The sequence below is a fragment of the Perognathus longimembris genome, chromosome 2, assembly GCF_023159225.1.
Source record: "Perognathus longimembris pacificus isolate PPM17 chromosome 2, ASM2315922v1, whole genome shotgun sequence".
Lineage (NCBI taxonomy): Eukaryota > Metazoa > Chordata > Mammalia > Rodentia > Heteromyidae > Perognathus > Perognathus longimembris.
Genome location: NC_063162.1, coordinates 31,628,732 through 31,651,444, shown reverse-complemented (window position 1 = coordinate 31,651,444; position 22,713 = coordinate 31,628,732). Strand labels below are relative to the sequence as shown.

At 36.7% G+C, this 22,713-nt stretch overlaps 1 protein-coding gene across 1 annotated transcript in view; it reads right to left on the bottom strand.

The window, feature by feature from the left end:
- Rnls (renalase, FAD dependent amine oxidase) overlaps positions 1-22,713 on the bottom strand; it is a 227,599-nt gene that overhangs the window by 202,006 nt on the left and 2,880 nt on the right. Inside the window, 1 exon segment of the mRNA XM_048338753.1 lies at positions 20,921-21,079. Coding sequence (XP_048194710.1) covers positions 20,921-21,079 — 159 coding nt within the window.

The following is a 22,713-nucleotide window of genomic DNA, read 5'->3' as shown; positions in this document are numbered from 1 at the left end:
AAATGCATGACTGGGGACACGCCCATTTTGGTTTAAGTATGGATTCCCTGAAACAGTGGGAAGTCTTGAAAAATGGGCTTTTGGCCTTTGTTTCATCTAAAAACACATCGTGTACATCTTCTAGTACCAGTGCACATTCACAATTTCAGACCAAACTCATTTCTTTCAAGGTGAAACCATGCTTGGCATGACACTAATGACCTCACAGTGAGGCCAGGGAAGGTTAAATGACTCATTTACCAAATTCAATTGCTACGAAGGGATGGGAGAATTCCAGGTAGCATAAATCAGCTAAGCATTCAGAAACTATTACCAGGAGCACTAGGCAGCATTGCATTTGGTCTGCAAACCACAAGTGATATCAAAGCTGCAGGGTTGCTGAGCTGCCAGTGGCTCGAGCACAGATAATAGATGCTAAAATTACTGCTGAAGAAGCATATTTGATTACAAAGGGCCTCAAGAACAGTAAAGCCCTTGGAAGGCTTCCCTCACAGTTTTACAAGAAATAAGATAAGCACTATCTTATCCAGCTGTAATCACAAAATATAATAAAAACTTCAGGGAACTCATGACACTTGGGAGTGTATCTCCCTTGAATGATATAAAACCATTTCTTTCTTAATACTCAGTGATGAGGACAAAGTTGCTTGAAAATTCAGGTAACATCTAGCTGGTGACATAGACAACTGCATAGGAGTCTTTTATAACGTGTGATTTTAAAAGAAGTGGGTTTGTTTATACTGACCTCAACATGAGTCTCCCTTCTTAGGCATCCTTTTTATTCTCATAAGCTACTTACATATTTCTTTCCCTTAATATTTCTAGCCTAGTTCTTCATCATATTTGTTTTTTTGGAACTGGTGATCGAACCCAGGACGTTGCACTTGCTAGGCAAGCGCTTTGCCACTGAGCAACATCCCAGCCCTCATCATATTTGTTAACCCCTTGTTATACTAACTTCTTTCTTGAGCCTCACCATTCCTCCTCCTTTGAACAATTTCCTATTCTCATCCCAGTTCCACAGAGTCCCAGCCAATATCTGCCAAGTATCTTTCTCTTTCAATTTGTGAAACACAAAATTCAAACTCTGATAATGGTCAGAAACATATACATGAGAGTAAATTCACTCTGTTTTTTTTTGTTTGTTTGTTGTTGTTGTTGTTGTTGTTGTGTGTGTATATACATGCTTGTTGGTCCTGAGATTGAACTTAGGACTTGGATTCTATTCCTGAGGTTTTGTTCAAAGCTAGCAAACTATCACTTGAGACACAGTTCCACTTTCAGTGTTCATTTGGAGATGAGTCTCAGAGACTTTCCCACACTGGCTGGCTTTGAACCGCAATCCTCAGATCTCAGCCTCCTGAATAGCTAGGATTACAGGTGTAAGTCACCTGCACTTGGCCACTCTATAATTTTATAAATTCTAAATCAGGCTATCAAGGAGTTCACTTTTTTTTCTGAAAAATTTAAAATGCCACTTGAAACTTTCTACTAAAAGGTCTGCCTACTCGTTGAAATCAAAATCCAAATGATCTTTTCAAGTAATAATGCCTGTTTAAGAAAGACATGAGGGCGGGCTGGGGATATAGCCTAGTGGCAAAAGTGCCTGCCTCGGATACACGAGGCCCTAGGTTCGATTCCCCAGCACCACATATGCAGAAAACGGCCAGAAGCGGCGCTGTGGCTCAAGTGGCAGAGTGCTAGCCTTGAGCGGGAAGAAGCCAGGGACAGTGCTCAGGTCCTGAGTCCAAGGCCCAGGACTGGCCAAAAAAAAAAAAAAAAAAAAAGAAAGACATGAGGGGAAAATGTTTAAAATATTTCAGTTAGAGCAAAACTACCAAAACAATCAAAAGATACTGAATATACCTAGCAAGCATGTATATACTTCATAAAATATAAATTAACCATAATGCAAAGATTTTTGAACATATTAAAATGACAAGAGAGGTATCTTTGAACTGTTGGTTTCAACAAGATAGTCTATATGAGAAGTTCTTTGTAACACGGGTCCAAGTACCACCTCACTAAAAATCTGAATGGTCCAAAAGAGTTTTGAACTCTTACATAAAATGTATATTGTTCATGTTGTTTCAAATACCATAATAATTTTGCTTTCAAATGGGTATGTTGTGGGATTGTATAGTGTGACTATAGAGACAACTTTCCTTTCAAAGTATCCATATTCTCCTCAGAAATTTTCAAGGCACAACCATATAGTGAGGTCTGGCTACAGTCAGATGGTCTGGCTGGGAAACCTTGTTCTGAATTAGAGCTTCTGAGCTCTGAGGCTTTATAGAAGCTACTTAACCTCTCCATATGCCAGTTTTACCTTGTAAATGAAGGCAACAATATGAGGATTGGTACAAGAATTAAGTTAGTTAATATATATGGGAAGCACTGTTGAACTGTTACTCTTTTCTCTTCTCCTTTCTCCGTTATATTCAGAGATAGGATTTCTTTAAGTTTGTTTCATTTGCAAGTACCCAATGGAACAGAATGGGCAAATGTCTACCTGTTCTTTTCTCCTTTATGATTCACCTGTGGCAGAGATAAATGCACTCTCCTGACCAACTGAATACAATTTAGCCAGTTCTTCTCATTCCTACCAGCTTGAGAAACTGACATTTGTCAACCTTTTGTTGGGTGAACTCTGCTCTTTGCCTTTTTCACCCCAACAATGCCCCCTTGCTTTCCTTCTATTACCTTCCTAATACAATGGTCAAAGGTTGGTGAAATTTGGGTAGAGGCAAACCTAATGAAGCATGTCTAACCATTTGCCTATCAAACTAAATGCTTTTACTCTTAAGAATCTTTTCCAGAGTTACTCTGCAGTCTCACAATCCAAAATTAACTGTAAGTGTCACTTGTGGCATATGGACAAGCATGTCTGAGGAGAACAAACATCATTCTACTCTGAAATGGCAAACAGCATGGGAAGTCGAATGTCCTAAGTCAACCCAATGAGACCTAACCTCTATTACTTAGGTGCATTCAGATGGATGGTGAATTTCAGTCTACTTTTACACTTTTACTGGGTAATAGGACTTGGGGGTGTGTGGGAGGGAACCCTTGTGAAGAAGATAAGAATTTGTTTGAGAATTCTTTTTAATTAGAAACCTGAGGGCTGGGAATGTGGCTTAGTGGTAGAGTGCTTGCTAGCATGCATGAAACCATGGGTTCAATTCCTCAGAATCACATAAACAGAAAAGGCCTGAAGTGGCACTATGGCTCAAGAGGTAAAGTGCTAGCCTTGAGCAAAAAGAAGCCAGGGACAGTGCTCAGGCCCTGAGTTCAAGCCCCAAGACTGGCAAAAAAAGAAAAGAAAAAAGACTAGAAACGTAGAAACCTGAAAGAAGATATATCATTTGAGTTATGTAGTGTAGAACTGAGTGTTCTAAACATGTATCGGATATACTCCTTCAATAATAATAGTTAATGAGACAGGCCTAGAAAAAGAAATAGTTGAATTTTTTTGGGTGTTTATAAGTTGAAATCTGTTGTTTTTTTTTGGCCAGTCCTGGGCCTTGGACTCAGGGCCTGAGCATTGTCCCTGGCTTCTTCCCGCTCAAGGCTAGCACTCTGCCACTTGAGCCACAGCGCCACTTCTGGCCGTTTTCTGTATATGTGGTGCTGGGGAATCGAACCTAGGGCCTCGTGTATCCGAGGCAGGCACTCTTGCCACTAGGCTATATCCCCAGCCCTGAAATCTGTTTTAAAACTTCTCCATAGATACAAAAGTTGCCAAATAATCAAGTTTGGTATTTATCACTAGACTTGTTACTAAGTGCTTACTAAACACAGAAAACATACAAATAACTGTCTTTATATCTCTTTCCAATACAATTTCCCATTCACATACACATAAGCAGAACATTTTTAATGGTTGCACTGTTCCCTTGTTACTTTACACTCCTTTTTAAAGTAACTAGGAGGAAGTTCTAACTGAACTTCTGTTATACACTGAGTAGTTTGCTGTATAATAGGAACTGCTTAATAGAAATAAAAAATGTTTGTGTTTGTAAAACTTCAAAAAAATCATTCTGCTAGCCACAAGAAAAGCAAAACTAATAGCTGTGTTTCTTAGAGGTTAGTGGAGAGACAGAATGACAATTTTGTATGGCTACTTAATCTTTGATAAAGGAGCTACAAAAATAGGGTGGAAGAAAGACAGCCTCTTCAACAAATGATTCTGGCAAAATTGCTTAAATACCTGTAACAAACTAAAGCTGGATCCTGATAGGTCACCCTGCACCAGAATCAATTCCAAATGGATCAAAGACCTTGAGGTAAAATCAGATACCCTGAAAACATTACAGGAAAGAATAGGAGGACCACTTGGGCTCCTTGGCACAGGTCAAAACTTTCTTAATAAAAGCCCAGAAATACAACAAATCAAAGAAAGGCTGGACAAATGGATTGCATTGAACTGCAGAGCTTCTGCACAGCAAAGGTTAAATAGCCACAAATTGGGAGATCTTTACTGGCCATACAACAGACAAAGGCGTCATATCTAAAATATATGCAGAACTCAAAAAATTAAATTCCCCCAAAACAAATCCTCAAGAAACCAACTGTTCCCTTAATAAATGGGCTAAAAACCCAAAAAGAGACATCTCTGAAGAAGAAATGAGAATGGCCAAGAGACACATGAAGAGGTGCTCAACATCACTGGCCATAAAATAAATGCAAATCAAAACAACATTTAGATTCCACCTCACCCCAATAAGAATGTCCATTACCAAGAAAACTAATAACAAAAGCTGGAGGGAATGTGGCCCAAAAGGAACCCTACTACACTGTCGGTGGGAATGTAAACTTGTTCAACCACTCTGGAAAGCAGTATTGAGGTTCCTCAGAAGGCTAAACATAGAGCTCCCCTATGACTCAGCAGCCCCACTTTTGGGCATCTACCCAAATGATTACAAGCAAGCCTACACTAAAGCTACCAGCACAACTATGTTCATCACAGCACAATTTGCCATCACCAAAATATGGAACCAACCCAGATGCCCCTCAGTAGATGAATGGATTAAGAAAATGTGGTACAGATACGCAATGGAATTTTATGCCTCTATCAGAAATAACAACATTTCCCCATTCGTAAGGAAATTGAAAGACTTGGAAAAAAAATCATACTAAGTGAAGTGAGCCAGACCCAAAGAAACATAGACTCCATGGTTTCTCTCATTGGTAATAATTAGTACATGTCTAGGATAGTCTTGCAGAAGATCACAATAGCTCAATAGCTCTGTACATATGAACACATAAGATGATGCTAAGTGAAATGAACTCCAAGTTATGAAAATAAGTGGTTTATCATTTTTGTTATTATCTTCAACCGTACCATGTGAAATTCTGCCTTTTTCTTTTGTCTTCCTTCCCCAGGGTTTTGCCCCTGATGTCACTGTTACTGATTTCAGTACCCTGGGTATTGTATATATGTTTATTGTAAATAGGGAAGGGACGAGGAACATCAAAATTGAGAGACAAAGGATAAAAGATGAACCAATGCAACAGCAATACTTACAAAACTATATGCTGTAAACCAACTGTACAACTCATGGGGAGGGGCTAGGGAAATGGGGAGGAGGGAAGATGGGAGGGAAGTGAGGGAGGAGATAACAAGTTTGATAAGAAATGTACTTACTGCCTTACATATGAAACTGTAACCCCTCTGTACATCACTTTGACAATAAATAAATCAATTTAAAATTTTAGTTTATAGATTTTATTTTATCTTTTAAAAAAGTGTGTGGTCCTGTTTAAATTGAATTTCCTTATTGTTAAACCCTTCCATCTTCCAAATGTACAGATTGTAGGACCACCTGAGATTTTAATTGTGAAAAACACAATTCAAGTGTTTTAAAGACATATGAATTTAAATATCAATTTTTTTTGGAGCATAATTACGTTCTGACTACTAAATAATCATTTTGGCCCAAGATAATAATTCTTAGCAACTATTCATACCAATACTAGAAAATCTTCTGGAAAAATTGTTATATAAGAATCCCTTTGGGGCTGGGGATATAGCCTAGTGGCAAGAGTGCCTGCCTCGGATACACGAGGCCCTAGGTTCGATTCCCCAGCACCACATATACAGAAAACGGCCAGAAGCGGCGCTGTGGCTCAAGTGGCAGAGTGCTAGCCTTGAGCAAAAAAAAGAAGCCAGGGACAGTGCTCAGGCCCTGAGTCCAAGGCCCAGGACTGGCCAAAAAAAAAAAAAAAAAAAGAATCCCTTTAGCAAAATTTCACATATTCATGAAAATTGCTTTCCTTTTTAAACTAGTTTGTTATTATCAATAAAATAGATATTAGATGACAGAATAGTTGAGACCAAAAGGGAAAATTGAGAACTCTTACTTTCTCCTAGTAAGTTAAAACCTGTAACTTAGTAAATTAGGAATTTTCCTATTCAATTAATAAATCATATGGTCAAGAAATATTTTTGTGGGTTAATAAAAGATGACAGGAGAATTTAAGAAGCTCAATTTTAGTAAGTAAAAGAGACAAACTAGATATTATTTTAGAGCACAATTGAATCATTCTGGTTTGAATATGAGCCCTTTTGGTTCCTCCCCCCAAATTCAATGTATTCAGGAAAGGTGTAAGCTTGTTAACCAAGGTGTTCGAAACAACAATACAATATTTCTCTCACACTTACACACATTAGCATTTTATAAACATACTTTACGATACCTACCGCCTATGAGCTTATGTTCAAACAACTCAGAGTTAAATCAGTGATATCAAATACACACACACACACACACACACACACACACACACACACACACACACACCCCACTACCCTTTCAGAAAATTTTGTGTTAAAGAGGTCTCATTTAACAGAGGAAACTGAAGTTCGTAGTACTCATTTGGCCAATGTAACCACTTAGAGAGTGGTATTTAGAATTCCATATAGAATTACAGGTGATAACTTTAATTCTATGGTTTGGATCTTGAATTTCCAACCAAAGATCCATGTGTTCAAGTCTGACCTAAGTTTGTGGTATGAATGGCAGGGAGCAGAACCTTAAAGGGAGCTGGGCCTTGCAGAAGACAGTTAAATCATTGGCAGCATACTCTTAAAAGAGGTATTGGTACCCTGACCCTTCCCTGCCCCTCTCCCCCATCTTTCTGCTTTCCAATTGCCACAAAATAAACAATTTCTTCCACCACATGTTCCCGTAACTTGCATCCTTGCTTTATACCCAAGAACAACAGGCAAACTGACCAGGGACTGAAACATAACAAATAGTGAACCAAAATAAACCTTTTTTCTTCTTGTAGTTGTTTTATCTCATGTATTTTGTCACAACACATTTTTTTGTTTTTTCTTACTTTTTTCACAAAAAATAAACACACCTACAGACTTACAAATTCATCTTAAGTCAGATGCTATGTTAGATCCAGAAGCAATGGCTCAGCAGTTGAGCCTCCTGAATTAGCATCTATCTCCATGTCAATAATTTCTCTTTATGCCTAGTATCTCCAGGTTATCAGAAATGAAGAAATAGAAAAAGAAAACTACCCTATGGAAGTCAGTATAGGTTTTAGTTTACCATTTGCAATTAAAGTCAAACTATAAAATCAAATAAAATATTGCAGTAATAAAGTTTGCAAAAATAGTCTGAAAAGCCTGCAATAGGAAAACATTTCTCTCTCCCTTGAAAAGATTTCTATAACCAGCTTATAAATCTGGGAAGACGTGGGAACTACATAAAGAACATTTTCTGTCTGTGGACTAGCAGTCACACTTACAAATGTAGATTCTGCATTTTTAGCTTGTTAATAACATAAGTTTTAGCTTGTTAATGACATTGATGATGATACCATCATCATTTGGAATCTGTGTACAGACATAACCATTTGCTGCTTATGATTATCCTATACATTCCTTTTGCAAAAACTTTTAAAACATTTTAAAATTAGAAGGGGCCTGGTAGAGAATGTCTGATAGTGAAAAGATGATAGCCTTGGAAGTCAGTATTAGGAATCTTTTGGTAGGTAGTTTTGTAGTGTTAGACAATCTAGACAGTCACTTTTATATATTTCTGGCCTTCCCCATATACGGAGGATAATAACAATGCTAGACTGTTTGAGGACTACTGATAAGCCATAGAAAAGGCCCTGCACATAATAGATGCTTCGAATACATTATTCGAATTTTGAACTCCCATTTGACCATAAGTTTGAAGAATAGACAGCAGCAGGAAAATGAAAGGGAATAAAGCATGCTTCTGAGTAATTAAGTGCCAGGCACACAGCAGATACAAGTTAAAAGGCAGCAGCAGTTTCTTTCATTGAGCACTCATCACGTGCAAGAACTACTCTAAATGCTTTCCTATATTATCTTACTTAATCCTACAATTCCCAGCTCCCTGCAAGGCAGGCATCATCACCTCAATTGCACCAAAAAGGAATCAGAGAGCCCGAGAGGTTAAGTTAGTAAATGTGATCAGGTCATACTGCTAACAAGTACCAGAGCCAGGCCTAGCAGGAAGAGCAAAAGAAAGGACAAGAGGCCTCTCTAAAGCCTAGCTGTAAACAAAAGCAGCAGTGCTGAGAAGCAGCTGGAAGGAAGTGCAAGGGACAAGCCCTCCCACTATGAGCTCCTTAAGAAGCAGAGGCAGGACTCATTAACTGGTGTAAACCTAAGCATCTCAGACAATGGCTGGATCACAGTGAGCACTTAATAGATATATGTGCAATATAATTCAATGGGATGCAGTATAGACAATAAGAAAGGACATTTTCTGAAAATAAAGGTTTTAGGATGATAACAAACATAAAAGAACTGTAGCAAGAATGTTCATGTTTAAGAATAAATAATCACAGAATAAAATTCAGCTATCACCTGATAATAGCTACTGTGTTTCTAGAGTTTTTAAAGATTTCAATGACTAAAGTCATAGCAAAATCAACCTAAAATTTATTAAGTAGATATGTGCAACTTCACTTTATGCAAGTGACACCCAATAATCTGATATTTTTTCTGGTAGGGGGCTCATTATGAAATCAATTCGGCCTATCAGAATTTAAAAAATATACATTTGGCCAATCTAGAACTCCCCAGAGCAATAAACCAAAACATCCATAACCAGTGACTAAATTATGTTTATGCTTCCTAAGCAATGGAGTTTGTTGTGACAATTTGTCTACTAAGAATTGCATCAGCAATCTGCCTATTCATGTTCTATATTCTGTTTGGCAAATAAAACATGACACACAGCAATATAAAATAAAAAATAGAATCCCTGATAGACTCACAGTTATTGTGGAGAACAGATAGCTTTAAAATTACATAGGCCTGTGATAGTGGCTTTCAGAACAGTCAGACACTGCCACATGCTGTTCATCTACATGTCCTGCAGTCTGAGAGTACAAGGACTACCCTAGGCCTAAAAAGGTCAAACAAAACACTGCAGCTTTATGTTAGCTCCTCTACAAGTACAAATTCTTCTAGAAATGGGAGCTAAAACAATCTTAATGATTAAATTTGGATTTCTAAGCCGGGTGCTGGTGGCTCCAGTCTGTAACCTTAGCTACTCAGGAGGCTGAGATCTGAGGATTATGGTTCAAAGCCAGCCCCAGCAGGAAAGCCTGTGAGACCACTAGAAAACCAGAAGTAAGGCTAGGAGATGTTTGAAGCTTTAACTTAGGAACTCATGTTTGCTAGACAAGGGGTAATAGCACTTGAGCCACGCTCCTAGCCCTTTTTGCTTTTAGTTTGTTTTTTAGATGTGGCCTGGCTATTGCCCGGGGTCAGCCCTAGACTGTGACCCTCCTTACTTTCACCTTTCCTCTGCTGGGAAGCACAAGCTTTTCCTCATCTGTCCTTGTACTGGCATTCTCATATCTCCACCTTCCAGGTAGTTGGGTTTACAAGTATGTGCCACCACACCCAACTTGAATTATTTTTATAAATTTTATAATATTCTTTTATCAGAGCTAAATTTATATGAAATGCAACAGGAAACTACTTCCCTAAATAATGTGATATGACTATATGTTTATATACTCTACACAAAAGTATACAAGCCTGTACTAAAAGTAGTATGAAGCTGGGTATGGTGGTGAATGCCTTAAATCTCAGCAATAAAGATGTGACAGAATAGAGTTTGGGCCTGGTCTGGGCTACATAGCAATATTTTGTCTCCATAAAACCAAAAATATAAATAAATAAAATACTATGACATTCAGATGCTTATAAAATGCTTCAAAGCAGAAATCATGTTTTATTCAATTTTGTCCTTCCTGTGACTGGGAAGAGAGCAGAAACTAAGAAAATGCTTGCTGAACAAATGAATGGATACAAGAACAATTATAGTTCAGAGGTTATTCTCTAGAAATGTACTTCTACTTTCACTTTATATCTATATGGAAAGATTAAAAACTTATTGGGGCTGGAGATATGGCCTAGTGACAAGAGAACTTGCCTCGTATACATGAGGCCCTAGGTTTGATTCCCCAGCACCACATATACAGAAAATGGCCAGAAGGGGCGCTGTGGCTCAAGTGGCAGAGTGCTAGCCTTGAGCAAAAAGAAGCCAGGGACAGTGCTCAGGCCCTGAGTCCAAGCCCCAGGACTGGCAAAAAAACAACAACAACTTATCACCTTCATTTCCTTTTCCCTAAATGAACAGTATAACTAACTAAAAACATGGAGGTTATCTTTGATTTTAATTGTTAATCAGAAAAGACAAAGTAGAAGGTTCTATTTTATTTTATCTGAAGTCCTTATTTTTAATATCATCTAGTATAAAACATTCCAATTAAAATCACGTAAGTAATAAACTGAAGAAGAAAGGCTTAGGTTTAGGCAGCTTCAAGTGTACTAAATCACTTTTTTATTCATTTATTCAATCGCTCAGATATTTAAAACTTCTCATGTGGTTACAGGAGATCAAGGATAGAGAGAGAAACAGTACATTGACATCTGGTCTCATTTTAAAGTCACGATCACTAACTTCCAGTAGATTTTAGTGCTGCCTTGCTCTTGTACTATTACCTCTTCAGTCCATAGCATGAGCTGACCAACATCTATATTTTTGTACAAACTTTCAAAATCTTCATCTCTTCCTCATTCTCCCATCTCATATAGTTATCTACCTATGTCTCCTCCTCCCATTGAAATAAAATATTAAGGTATTGTTCCATATACTATTGTAATCTCACATAAATAATGACTTATTTCTTCCACATGAATGAAAGTTCCTTGAAGTTTTCACTGTTAACCTTACTGCTGCACCTAAGATGTCTAGCATATAACAGATATTCAATAAATATTTGGAAAAAAATGAATTGAACCTTTGAGTAAAAGATAGCAGCAACTATTGTTAAGAATAAAAGTAAATTTTTATTTCTTTTACTGGAGTTAAATCTCATATGTATTTGACAAGCAAAATTAGAATATGTAAAAAAGAAAAGTAACAGCTCCCAGAAATGGAAGGCAAATTCTACTTTGGATAGAGTTTGGTTGTCTCCTGTAGCAAATTTTAGACCAGACCAGTATTTAAATAGATTTCTCAATTGAACAGATTCTGGTCAAAAGTACAAAATGGTTTGTCATGGCTACTCAAATGCTTTTTAGGTTTTTGTTCTTCGCTAGAACCAAACATCCAAGTCAGAATGAGAAAATGTCAGGTTTGGGAAACAGGAATTCGAAAGAAAAGGTAGGTGGTATCTGACCAGAAGATAGCCATATCTCATATGCAAAAATAAATCTGGTGAGAGCTCATGCAGTAAAAAAAAAGGGGGGGAGGGGTATATTCCTCATTCTTTTCTTTACTCTTCCCTTCCTCTCTTTTAATGCTAAATGGAGGTACTTTCTTATTTGGTTTCAGCACATTTATTTGAATCTTCAGAGACTTATGCCAGAAAGTTAAAATCACAGCTCTCAAATTTCTTTTCTCTTTAAAATGTCTTTGCCAGCTCAGATGGAAAAAGTTTAATTCAATTCAACCGATGACTCAGTTGGTGATAATGACGCAATTCAATAAATTATAGTTCTCTGCCCCTTTCATCTCATCCCATCTCTACTATTGACATTTCTTTTTAAAGCCATTGTATTATCAAAGAGGCTTGAATATAAAAATTGAGTTTTGAGTTGTGAAAGAAATATGAGTCAGCAAGGTAGCCTTAAGAAGGGGCCTTTTCTTCAGGTTCAGTAGCAACTGCTAAGAAACTACACACTTCCTGAAAGCATCGATTGAAGAATGAAAAACCCCTGCTTACATCCATGATGTGTTTGTACAAAGCCAAGGAGTGCACACACCAGATATAGAAGGCAAAAAGCTACACCAATCCAATTATTGAAGCTTGGAGAAGATCTGAATTTCTTTCAGTTATCCTCAACTTTATCATCATCATCATTATCATCATCATCATCATCATCATCCCACCTAAGCAATCAGTCCTCCAAAGGAGTACCTAACTAGAGATACTCTTTCTTTTTTTTTTTTTTAACCAGGACTGGGGATGGGTGATAAGTACAAGCAATAACAGTGCAGATCCCCTAAATTTCTAAAATGAGAGGCTCTGCTGGCTCACAGGTTTGTGAAGGGTTGTAGAGCGGCAAAGATGAGCTTCAACTTGAAGTAAGGAAGATTAAGTAGAACTAAGTTCCAATATGTGCCATTTGACCAATGATACATTCAAAAATCCAAGTATATGAGGTAAATATAAAAGTTGAAGATAGGTCAAGTGCACTGGCTCATTCTTGTAATGCCAGCTACTTGGGAGACAGAGGGCAGAAGTTCGAGGCAAGCCTGGGTAAAAATGTCCAGTGAGATCTCTCCATCCCAATCTCATGTTTGCATACCTATAATCCCACATACATAGGAGGCCACAAATAGGAGAATCATGATTTGAGGGAAGTACTGGGAAAAAAGTTAAGGTTCTACCTGAAAATAACTAAACAGAAAAATATGCTAGAGCATGGCTCAAGTGTTAAGAGTATCAGAAACCTGGTTAAAAACTTCAGTACCACCATATAATAAAACATTAAAAAAATTAAAAGGGTAACCACATCAGGGCATAATTATATATGGCATTAATCCCAGCTGTGCAGAAAACGGATGATGAGGATGGTGGTCAGTTGCATAGCCTGGGCAAAAGTTTGTGACCCTATCTGAAAAACTAAAAACAGCAGTGTTGGAGGTATGGCTCACATGATGGAATGCTTATCTAGTAAGCACAAAGCCCTGAATCCCTAGTACTGTCTCTCCTTGTCAAAAATGTTGAAGACCAACATAAATAAATAAATTCAATGGTGACAATTTTTTTCTCTAAAGTTTAGATCTCAGTTCATAAGCTTGTAGAGGGCTCAACATAGCAGGGCTTTATCAGAGGTTTAGAAACTGGATTATTATCCAATTTATGGATCTGGTTTTCTAGAAAAAGTAATGAAATATGTTCCTTGAATCAAATGCTATTTTTCTTATGCTTTGAATCCAAATCTTTCTGGCAAAATGACATGAAAACAAAACCAAACATATAAATTTCTTTTAGACAAAATATTTAGTTCTTTCTTTTTCCATCAAGGATGAGGGAAAGTTCTAGAAGTTGTAGAAACAATATATTCTAGATGTAGACAGTATTCACTAAGAGTAAAATTTTTTTTTTTTTTTTTTTTTTTTTTTTTTTTTTTTTTTTTTTTTTTTGGCCAGTCCTGGGCTTGGCCTCTAGGCCTGAGCACTGTCCGTGGCTTCTTTTTTTTTTTTTTTCTCAAGGCTAGCACTCTGCCATTTGAGCCACAGCGCCACTTCTGGCCATTTTCTGTATATGTGGTGCTGGGGAATCGAACCCAGGGCCTCATGAATATGAGGCAGGCACTCTTGCCACTAGGCCATATCCTCAGCCCCAAGAGTAAAATTTTAATCCTATTTCACAGTGAATACTAAATTCTGAGTGCATGTTTTCTATGACATTGCTTACTGAAGTCTTAAAGTCTGTTTAAGGAAATTCTTTAACAGTAGAAGCCTCTTGAGTGACACTGCGCCAAGTCCCACAATGGTTTTCTTGCTTATAATTCAGTTTTGTAAGCTTATGTAACATTGAATGTACCCAGCCAAACACTGAAAGGTAGATTCAGTATTTTTGATGATCCTGTTTTTTGTCCAACATATGTTCATATTCAAAGCTCTCTAGAGTCTGCCTCTATCCACCTCTGCTTTTATCTCCTAAAATTCCCCACCACCAAGTCTTGCCAAACTGATCTATTTTCAGTCTTCAAAACTGCACATACGTTTAAAATTAACTATACATTTAAAATGTGCATGTATATCCAACATTTGTCTAGGACTTCTTTTTCCTCTCTTTTTCACTTCATTTCTTCCTGAATTTCCTTCATGATGCAACTCCAAATTCTTTTTTATTAATGTATTCATTAAATGCAGACTGAGGACCTAGCACATGTGAGGGCACAGAGAGAAGGAACTTTGTGCCAACTGGACTTTGTCAGTCACAGCAAGGGACTGTATTTGTATTCTTGTATTCCATAAAATAAAACACATATTACTCAATGAGCTCAATCACTGGTTAATCACAAATTGTGGTATGAATTTATAATATAGAGCACAGAAATGAGGATAAGATATAATGAGAAGAACTGTCTCAACTTTGAGGTTTGAAATAATTTATTTAGAAAGTAGTTTTTAGCTGTGTTTTGAAGATAAGTAGGTGTCTAAAATAACCATGGAGTTCATACGTAAAATTTGTTGGTGGAAGGCCTGATTATTATTAAATTATAACATCTTAATGAAGATATGGTAAGGAAATTCTTGCCTTTCTGATATTAAAACTTATTCCAGCCATACATTGTATTGGGAATCTACAGTACCTGCTACTTAGAAGACTAAGATGGAAATATCACTTGACTCCTGTAGTTCGAGATCAGCCTAAGCAACACAGTGACCATCTCAAAACTAAATAAAAAAATAAAATAAAAAGGAAGCATTTCCTCTATTATCTTTGTTGCCTGTAAAGTGAGGGAACAAAAACAATTAATATCACATTTAAAAGATAAGGGAAAAGGTGCTAGCCAGGAGTGCTAGGCAGGAGTTCTGAGAAATGACAGTCAGACTTGGCCTTATTCTTCTAAGCTTCACTGCTTAGTGAAAATAAGAAGACCCAATGGGATAGGAAAGCTCAGCTCTGGTGAAAGCTTTAGCTTCCAAACCCTGCAAGTAGAGCAGAAGTTGTATCTCTCCTTAGGCCCTACCCAAAAATGATTCAGAAACAAGCCACAAGAAGGAGCTACCAGAAGTAACAAAGAGACCTCATTTTCCTCTCTGGATATTTGTCAAGTGGCAGAGTCCACAGGACCTGAGTAAAGTTCCAGGGGAGATGGCTGCTTGGGCTAGATGTGGGGGTTAAAAGGTTCACATGAAGCTGAACATTGTACACTAGGTCAAAAACCACACTATGCACTACCTACACTTAGACTGCCATACAGCAAGCAAATGAATAAACCACAGTGAAGTCAAGACCATTTCCTTACCACCAAAAATCAGTCAATAATACAAGCAATGGATGGCTCTGTGAGCATACAGAGTTTGAAGGGAGGAACAAGTGTATGTTTCAAGAAAGACTGACAGGACAGGATACAGACACAGCAAGAATAAGGAATGTAGAAGATAAGTACAATTTATGTATGTATAACATATCTTGGTACAATAAAATTTCTATAATAAACATTTTTAAAAAAGAACAAACCTAAAAATTAACTCCTCAAGAAACCTCTGCCACCACAGAGAGTTCTACCTGGAATTAGTGGTGGAGAGAATGAGCTCTAATTCTGAGTAAAACTGAAGCATAAACACTGCTAAATCTTAAAAACTAAAGAGAGACAGTCAAAATTCACTAGGAATTTGTATAAATGACAAAGATGTTATCAAGGGGACCTTTCTAGAAAGACACAGTTCAACACAGAGAAATTTGAGGGCAGTTCTGGGAAGCATTAAAGCAGTCTCATGTCTATACTTATAGTAGTGGCTCTTTTCAAATGAGTTATGACCACCAAGTAACTAAAAGAAAGAATAATGAAATCAGCAGGGTAATAAGCTAATGAAGCAGAAAACAGAAATATTGAGAAAGGTACAGAAAACAGGCACAAGTACATATGAAAAGTAACATACATTCATGAAAAAGAATTAGTAGAAAAAGAATTTCTTATAAATTGAATGGTACTTATATAATGGGTATCATAAGGGCACAGCTATTGGGCTCTTGTGATCCTCTGCTGTGACTAGCCTAAACCTGTGCTAATTATTCCCTATGAGGGAAACCATAGAGTCCATGTTTCTTTGGGTCTGGCTCACTTAGTATAATTTTTTTCCAAGTCCTTCTATTTCTTTATGAATGGGGCAATGTCATTCTTTCTAATAGCGGCATAAAATTCCATTGTGTATATGTACCACATTTTCCTGATCCATTCGTCTATTGAGGTGCATCTGGGTTGGTTCCATATTTTAGCAATGACAAATTGTGCTGTAATAAACATTGTGCTGGTGGCTTTAGTATGTTCTTGTTTGTAATCTTTTGGGTAGATGCTCAAAAGTGGGGCTGCTGGGTCATAGGGGAGCTCTATGTTTAGCCTTCTGAGGAATTGCCATACCTCTTTCCAGAGTGGAGGAACAAGTTGACATTCCCACCAACAATGTAGTAGGGTTCCCTTTTGGCCACATCCCCTCCAACATTTGTTATTCTTAGTTTTCCTGAGAATGGACATTCTTACTGGGGTGAGGTGGAATCTCAATGTTGTTTGATTTGCATTTCTTTTATGGCCAATAATGTAGAGCACTTTTTCATATGTCTCTTGGCCATATCAAGAATATTTTAATGACTTTAGTGAGCAGAAGTCCATTCTAAGGAAGTTAGGAAATCAATATTGTGAAAATGGCTACAATATAAAAAATGATCTACAGATTCAATACAATCCCTATTAAAATACCAATGACATTCCTCACAGAAATAGAAAAATCAATAATAAGATTCATATGGAATCACTAAAGACCTCAATTTGCCAAAGCAATCCTAAGCAAAAGGAGTAATACAAAAACTTTCAGTTTCTGACTTCAAGTGATACTTTAGAGCCACAATAAAACAAAATCATGGTTTGCGTACAAAATAGAGACACACATCTATCTATTTTTATCATGGAATTCTTTCCAATAGCCAAGTTATAGAATCAGCCTTGGTCAACAGATGAATGAAAAAAAATAATGTGGTGTATATACATAGTAGAGTATTATTTATCCATTAGGAAGAATGATATTTTGTTGTTTTCAGAAAAATAGATAAACCTAGAGAATATCGTGTTAAACAGAACACCCCATTAAGAAGACAAATTCCACATTTTTTCTCATATGAGGAATGTAAACCTAAACACACACAGAATAGTTTGTACAAATACCAAACGTATATAATACTATATATTTTACCTCATACACTGTAATATAAAATGCATTTTATTTATGTATGTGTACATGTAAGTGCATAAGTGTATATGTAAGTAAAGCATGACATTTATCAACATTGTACTTGAAACCTGACATAGGGAATTATAACCGCTTTGTACAACTACTTAACAACAAAATTAAAAAAACATAAATATAAATGTGGGACTGCTGTGGGAGTAAACTGCAGGAAAAGGAAAGGGTGAGAGCAAAAGGAGAAGGTCATAGAGGCCAATATAATCAAAGTGCATTGTATTTGCTTATGAAAATAGACTAAGAAATAAGGGGATGGTGGATGAAGGAGGAGTAACAGAGGAAGTGAATTTGATCAAAGTACTACATATACATGTGTGGTCATACCACACACACAAAGAATGATCAGAATGCTGTGACAGCAATCAATAACAGAACAATAAAGCTAAAGAAAACACCGGAGTACTTGGAGTATTGGCCAATCACTGGCTTAGAGCCATATTGACAAGTTCATATCTCAGTTTCATCACCAAGAAAGGAGATGATAATGCCTAGGGTGGCTTTGGAGATTAATGAAATTAACATTGTAATGTTAATATGAACATAATAACAAAGCAACACAATAATAGAGCCAGAAGGTAAATCATAAAAGATTCAGTATATAGAACCTGAAGCTTCCTTATTTTCTCTGCTTAGAGAATATAATAAAGAATTATCAAAAGAAGTAAAGTAGTTTTATTTCATCATAAGAATTAAATAAAGAATTCAGACCATATTGTAATTAAAAGCAAATTTGTTAATATAAGACATAGCACTTGTTGATTCAGAGAGACAGAGGATACAAAGGAAAACACAGAGAAAACCAAAGACAATGGAGCTGTAAAATGTTTGTCTAATAGCATATAATTACTTCTCAAAATATTAGCTCTACAGTATGGGTTTCAAATTATTTGTGTTGCTGTGTGATTTTGTCAGATATATTATAGTCATGCTGTTATCCTATGCTCCAATCATATTCAGTCGTCTCTCATTTAGTGTTGCAATATGCATTGCAAACACTAGATGGCAACAAAGGATTGTACCTGGATGTCATTAGTGTCACTTTTTTTTTTTTTTTTTTTTGTGCCACTGGGGGCTTGATCTCATGGCCTGGGCTCTGTCCTTGAGCCTCTCTGTGCTCAAGGATAGTGCTCTACCACTTGAGCCACAATACCACTTCTGGCTTTTTCTGTTTACATGGTACTAAGGAATCAACTCCAGGGCTTCATGCATGCTAGGCAAGCACTTTACCACTAAGCCACATTCCCAGCCAACGACCCCTAATTTTTAAAATGTGTATTTAACATGTTCCAGGAAAGAGCAAATATTAACTGATTTGTTGTAAAGAATAATTTTTCATATTTATAAATTAAAGAGAAAGTAAACTTAAATTTAATTCCTACTACTTCCAAAAATAAATAATACATTAAATGAGAAGACTATATTAACAGTTATTCTTTTGTTTGTTGTTTTGTTTTTATTTTAAGCTGGCTTTAAATAAATTCTGACCTATATCAGTAATTACTAGCTTTATTCACTATGTTCTTCTTGGGGGGATTGGAAGAGGCCCTTTTCCTGGGGCTTGAACTCAAGGCCTGGACACTGTCCCTGAACTTTTTGCTCAAGGCTAGAGTTTTCCCACTAGAGCCATAGCTCTACTTCAGGCATTTTTGGTAGTTTACTGAAGAGTCTCACAGACCTTCTGGCCTGGGTTTTGAACCATGATCTTCAGATCTCAGCCTCTGTCCGGCAAGCCCTGACGTCTAGTATTTTTTGGCAGTTAATTGGAGATAAGAGTCTCATGGACTTTTTTGTAAGTGCTGCTTTGAAATATAATCCTCAGATTTCAGTCTCCTCAACTGCAAGGATTACAGACTTTGAGCTGCCTGTGTCTGGCTTATTCACTATTTAACATCTTCATTTATATATACTATTTTGATTGATTCACATGAAACTACAAATATACAGCCATTTTTTATTTACAAAAATCACTTTTGTGTACATATAAACCTATTAATAATTACTATTGGAATATTTTTTCTGTTATCTAAATATTCTTAAGATAAAATCTTGCCAAATAAGAATATCCTACTTTACACTTTTTCCAAAACAAAAGCTATGTACACATAAAAACCAATAAACATGTAATGTGCAACTGGAAAGCAACTTTTGAAAATACCTTGCTTTAATTTGTAAATTCTGATCAACATATTAAATATACTAGTAAGAATTGTCTGTACTCAATAATACTCCTCTGTAGGTAACTAGGAATAAGTGCCGGAAATTGCTAGACACTACTCATGGCAAAATCTGGATGGTAATTCCTTTATTATTATCATTGCATGTAACAATAATGTGACCAGCATCACAGGCATTTGAAACTGGAAAGAGCCACTTCCTGAAATACCACCTTATCCAAAACTAGAAGGCTCATATCAGGTTCTTTTGGTGTTGAAATGGAACTAAGTTAGATATTGCTATCTACTGCAAAATCAGATTCAGTGATAAATTAAAAAAAAAAAAACTATACTTGGTGACAATGCCATCTCTCCCTTGTTTTCCTTGTCCTCATTTTGTACATATTTTAGCTTTCTTTGGGAGCAACTGAATCTTTTTGCAGTGCCTTACTCTGCTTCAAACAAATAAAATTTGAAACCTGAGACACTCTTCCCTAGGAAACACTAAGACCTGACACCCTCAGGACAAGATCTAAACCATTCAGCAGTCTGTTTCTTTGCAGACCCCCAATTTGTTATTTCCTGGGCTGGTCAAATAAAAATTGGGTTCTGCAGATAGATCAAGATTTCTAAGGTTAGTAAAACAAAAATCGTTTCTTAAAAAATTCTCTACAGTGATGTGATAGTTTCTATGTGGAACGTGACTCAATGATCTTAGAGTTGCTAAATAAAATATTCTAGCTATCAATAGTCCATCATATTCTTCCCTCATATATCCTTTGGTTCCTTTTAATGATGAAATACTTTTTTCCCTTTCTCAGTGGTATTTCCTTTTGACTTTAGTTCTTTCATTATTGTCTGTTTTAACATAAATTTTAGTTTCTTATGCATAAGTTCCTCATCACTTCTGCCACTTATATTTCCACATGCCTTTCACAATAGTGTTAGGTAATTCCCTTAAACAAGTAACCATCCAACAGCAATGCAGAGGGCAACAGAAAATGTGGCACTGGAGATGAGGCAACCCAAGAGAAGTGGTGTAACAAAACTCTTCTTGAAGCCAACAGCAAAAGCAAAAATGTTTTAAAAGCATTGTCTGGGTTTCACTTTGGCCTCTGCTGATATCAAGAAGTGATCCAAAGGCAGTCTTTAAGACATAAAAATCAACAGGATCCATATGATATTCTTCACTAAGAGAGTTAAAGCAAAGTCATAGTCAATCAAATGAAACCCATTTCCTAAGTTAGGAAGAGAGCAAGGCATACTCACAGTTCACAAAGTCACCCTGAAGCTGCAGGATCTGAGGAACTGGCATGGTGAGGACCACGAGATCAAAGCTCTCAGGGGAGCCGGTTTCCTTGGAGACTTCCCACTTGTTATTCCGCAGGTTGATCTGGGTCACACATTGTCTGAAGGACACTACTGCACCTGCTCAAAAAGCAAAATCATGTTCAAGCTATCAGGATTTTACATATGCGTGAGGGAAAGGTGAACAGTTAAAACTAGACACATCTAGGTGGACAACTTTCTCAAGTTTGCCTTCTTTAGTCACCAAAACACTTTATTTCAAACTTTGGAAATTTCTCTTCGACCCTTATCACAATCATGCTTGTCTCTTGCCATCATGCCTTTTTTGGAGAAAACTCAAGTACAATTAATAATAATACTAGTCACCATAGCCACCTTTCATTATGCATCTATTAAGTATTTAATCAAAATTGTCTTAATTAATTGTACATGTCATGTCAATTAATTAATTTTAATGTCATGTGGTGAGGGTGAATTTATTGATATTCATTGTATACATATATGAAAAAATCATAATGATATCCATTATTTGGGACAATTAATGTATGTTAATAAAAACACTCAAAAAGATATGCCAGGATTCACAGAGCTCCTCGAGTATCATATAGCTCTAGTATGAGCAAGAAGGGAAATCTTCTCTATTAAAAGTTAGCATCCTATTAAAGGATCTGATGAAGGGCTCTGTAGGAGAAATTTAAGTCCTCATAAATAGATTATTACCTTCATTAACAAGAATCAGAGGCAAGGGCTGGGGATATAGCCTAGTGGCAAGAGTGCCTGCCTCGGATACACGAGGCCCTAGGTTCGATTCCCCAGCACCACATATACAGAAAACGGCCAGAAGCGGCGCTGTGGCTCAAGTGGCAGAGTGCTAGCCTTGAGCGGGAAGAAGCCAGGGACAGTGCTCAGGCCCTGAGTCCAAGGCCCAGGACTCGCCAAAGGGAAAAAAAAAAAAGAATCAGAGGCAAGAGAAACACTGAACATCCTCTCATCACGTTTTTCTTCTTAGCACTTATCAAAAGCCACTTTAATAATCATTTGCATAATATTTTGTGTGTCTTCCCTTTTATTCTCTAAGTCCCAAAACCCACAAATAATTGACTGTTTTGCTTCTCTATACAACATATGTCATATAGCACACTGTTTAGTACATACTAGATATTTTAATCAGTTGTTTAAAGAAATAAATTATGAACCATAAACTGAAAGAAATAGGTCATTAAGTCATCATAGTAAATTAATATATCAAACAGATTTTTCAAAAGAAACTTAAATTTAAAAGCAAATTCAGTTTTATTCAGCATTGTGTACTAAAAGAAGCAACAAATAAAACTGGGATAAGGAAGTTCAAGTTTCCACTCATCTTTCCCTGAGGCATTTCACATTCCTCCTAATCACTAACAATCCAGTACCTCTAGTCCTACTTTGTCCTTAAGGCTTCTTTTCTCTCAAGCTCAATGCACTCTTTCATACCTATGAAAATCACTGCCTTTGCCAGTCATTTTGATATCGATTCAAACTATCTGCATGTGTTATTATTATTTACTTGTTGATAAGCGAATCTTTCCACATCAGGTAATCTCATCTCAAAAGTCTTTTAATTAAAGTCTTTTCATAATGTCACCCCCTACCCTAATTCTCAAAATTTTTTCTAGGAAATGAAATGTTAGAATGGACATGATGCTAACTAGGCCAAGGATCAACCTGTGTTTGAAAACAGTGTTAACTTACCACGGCCTAAGCTAAGGGAAGAA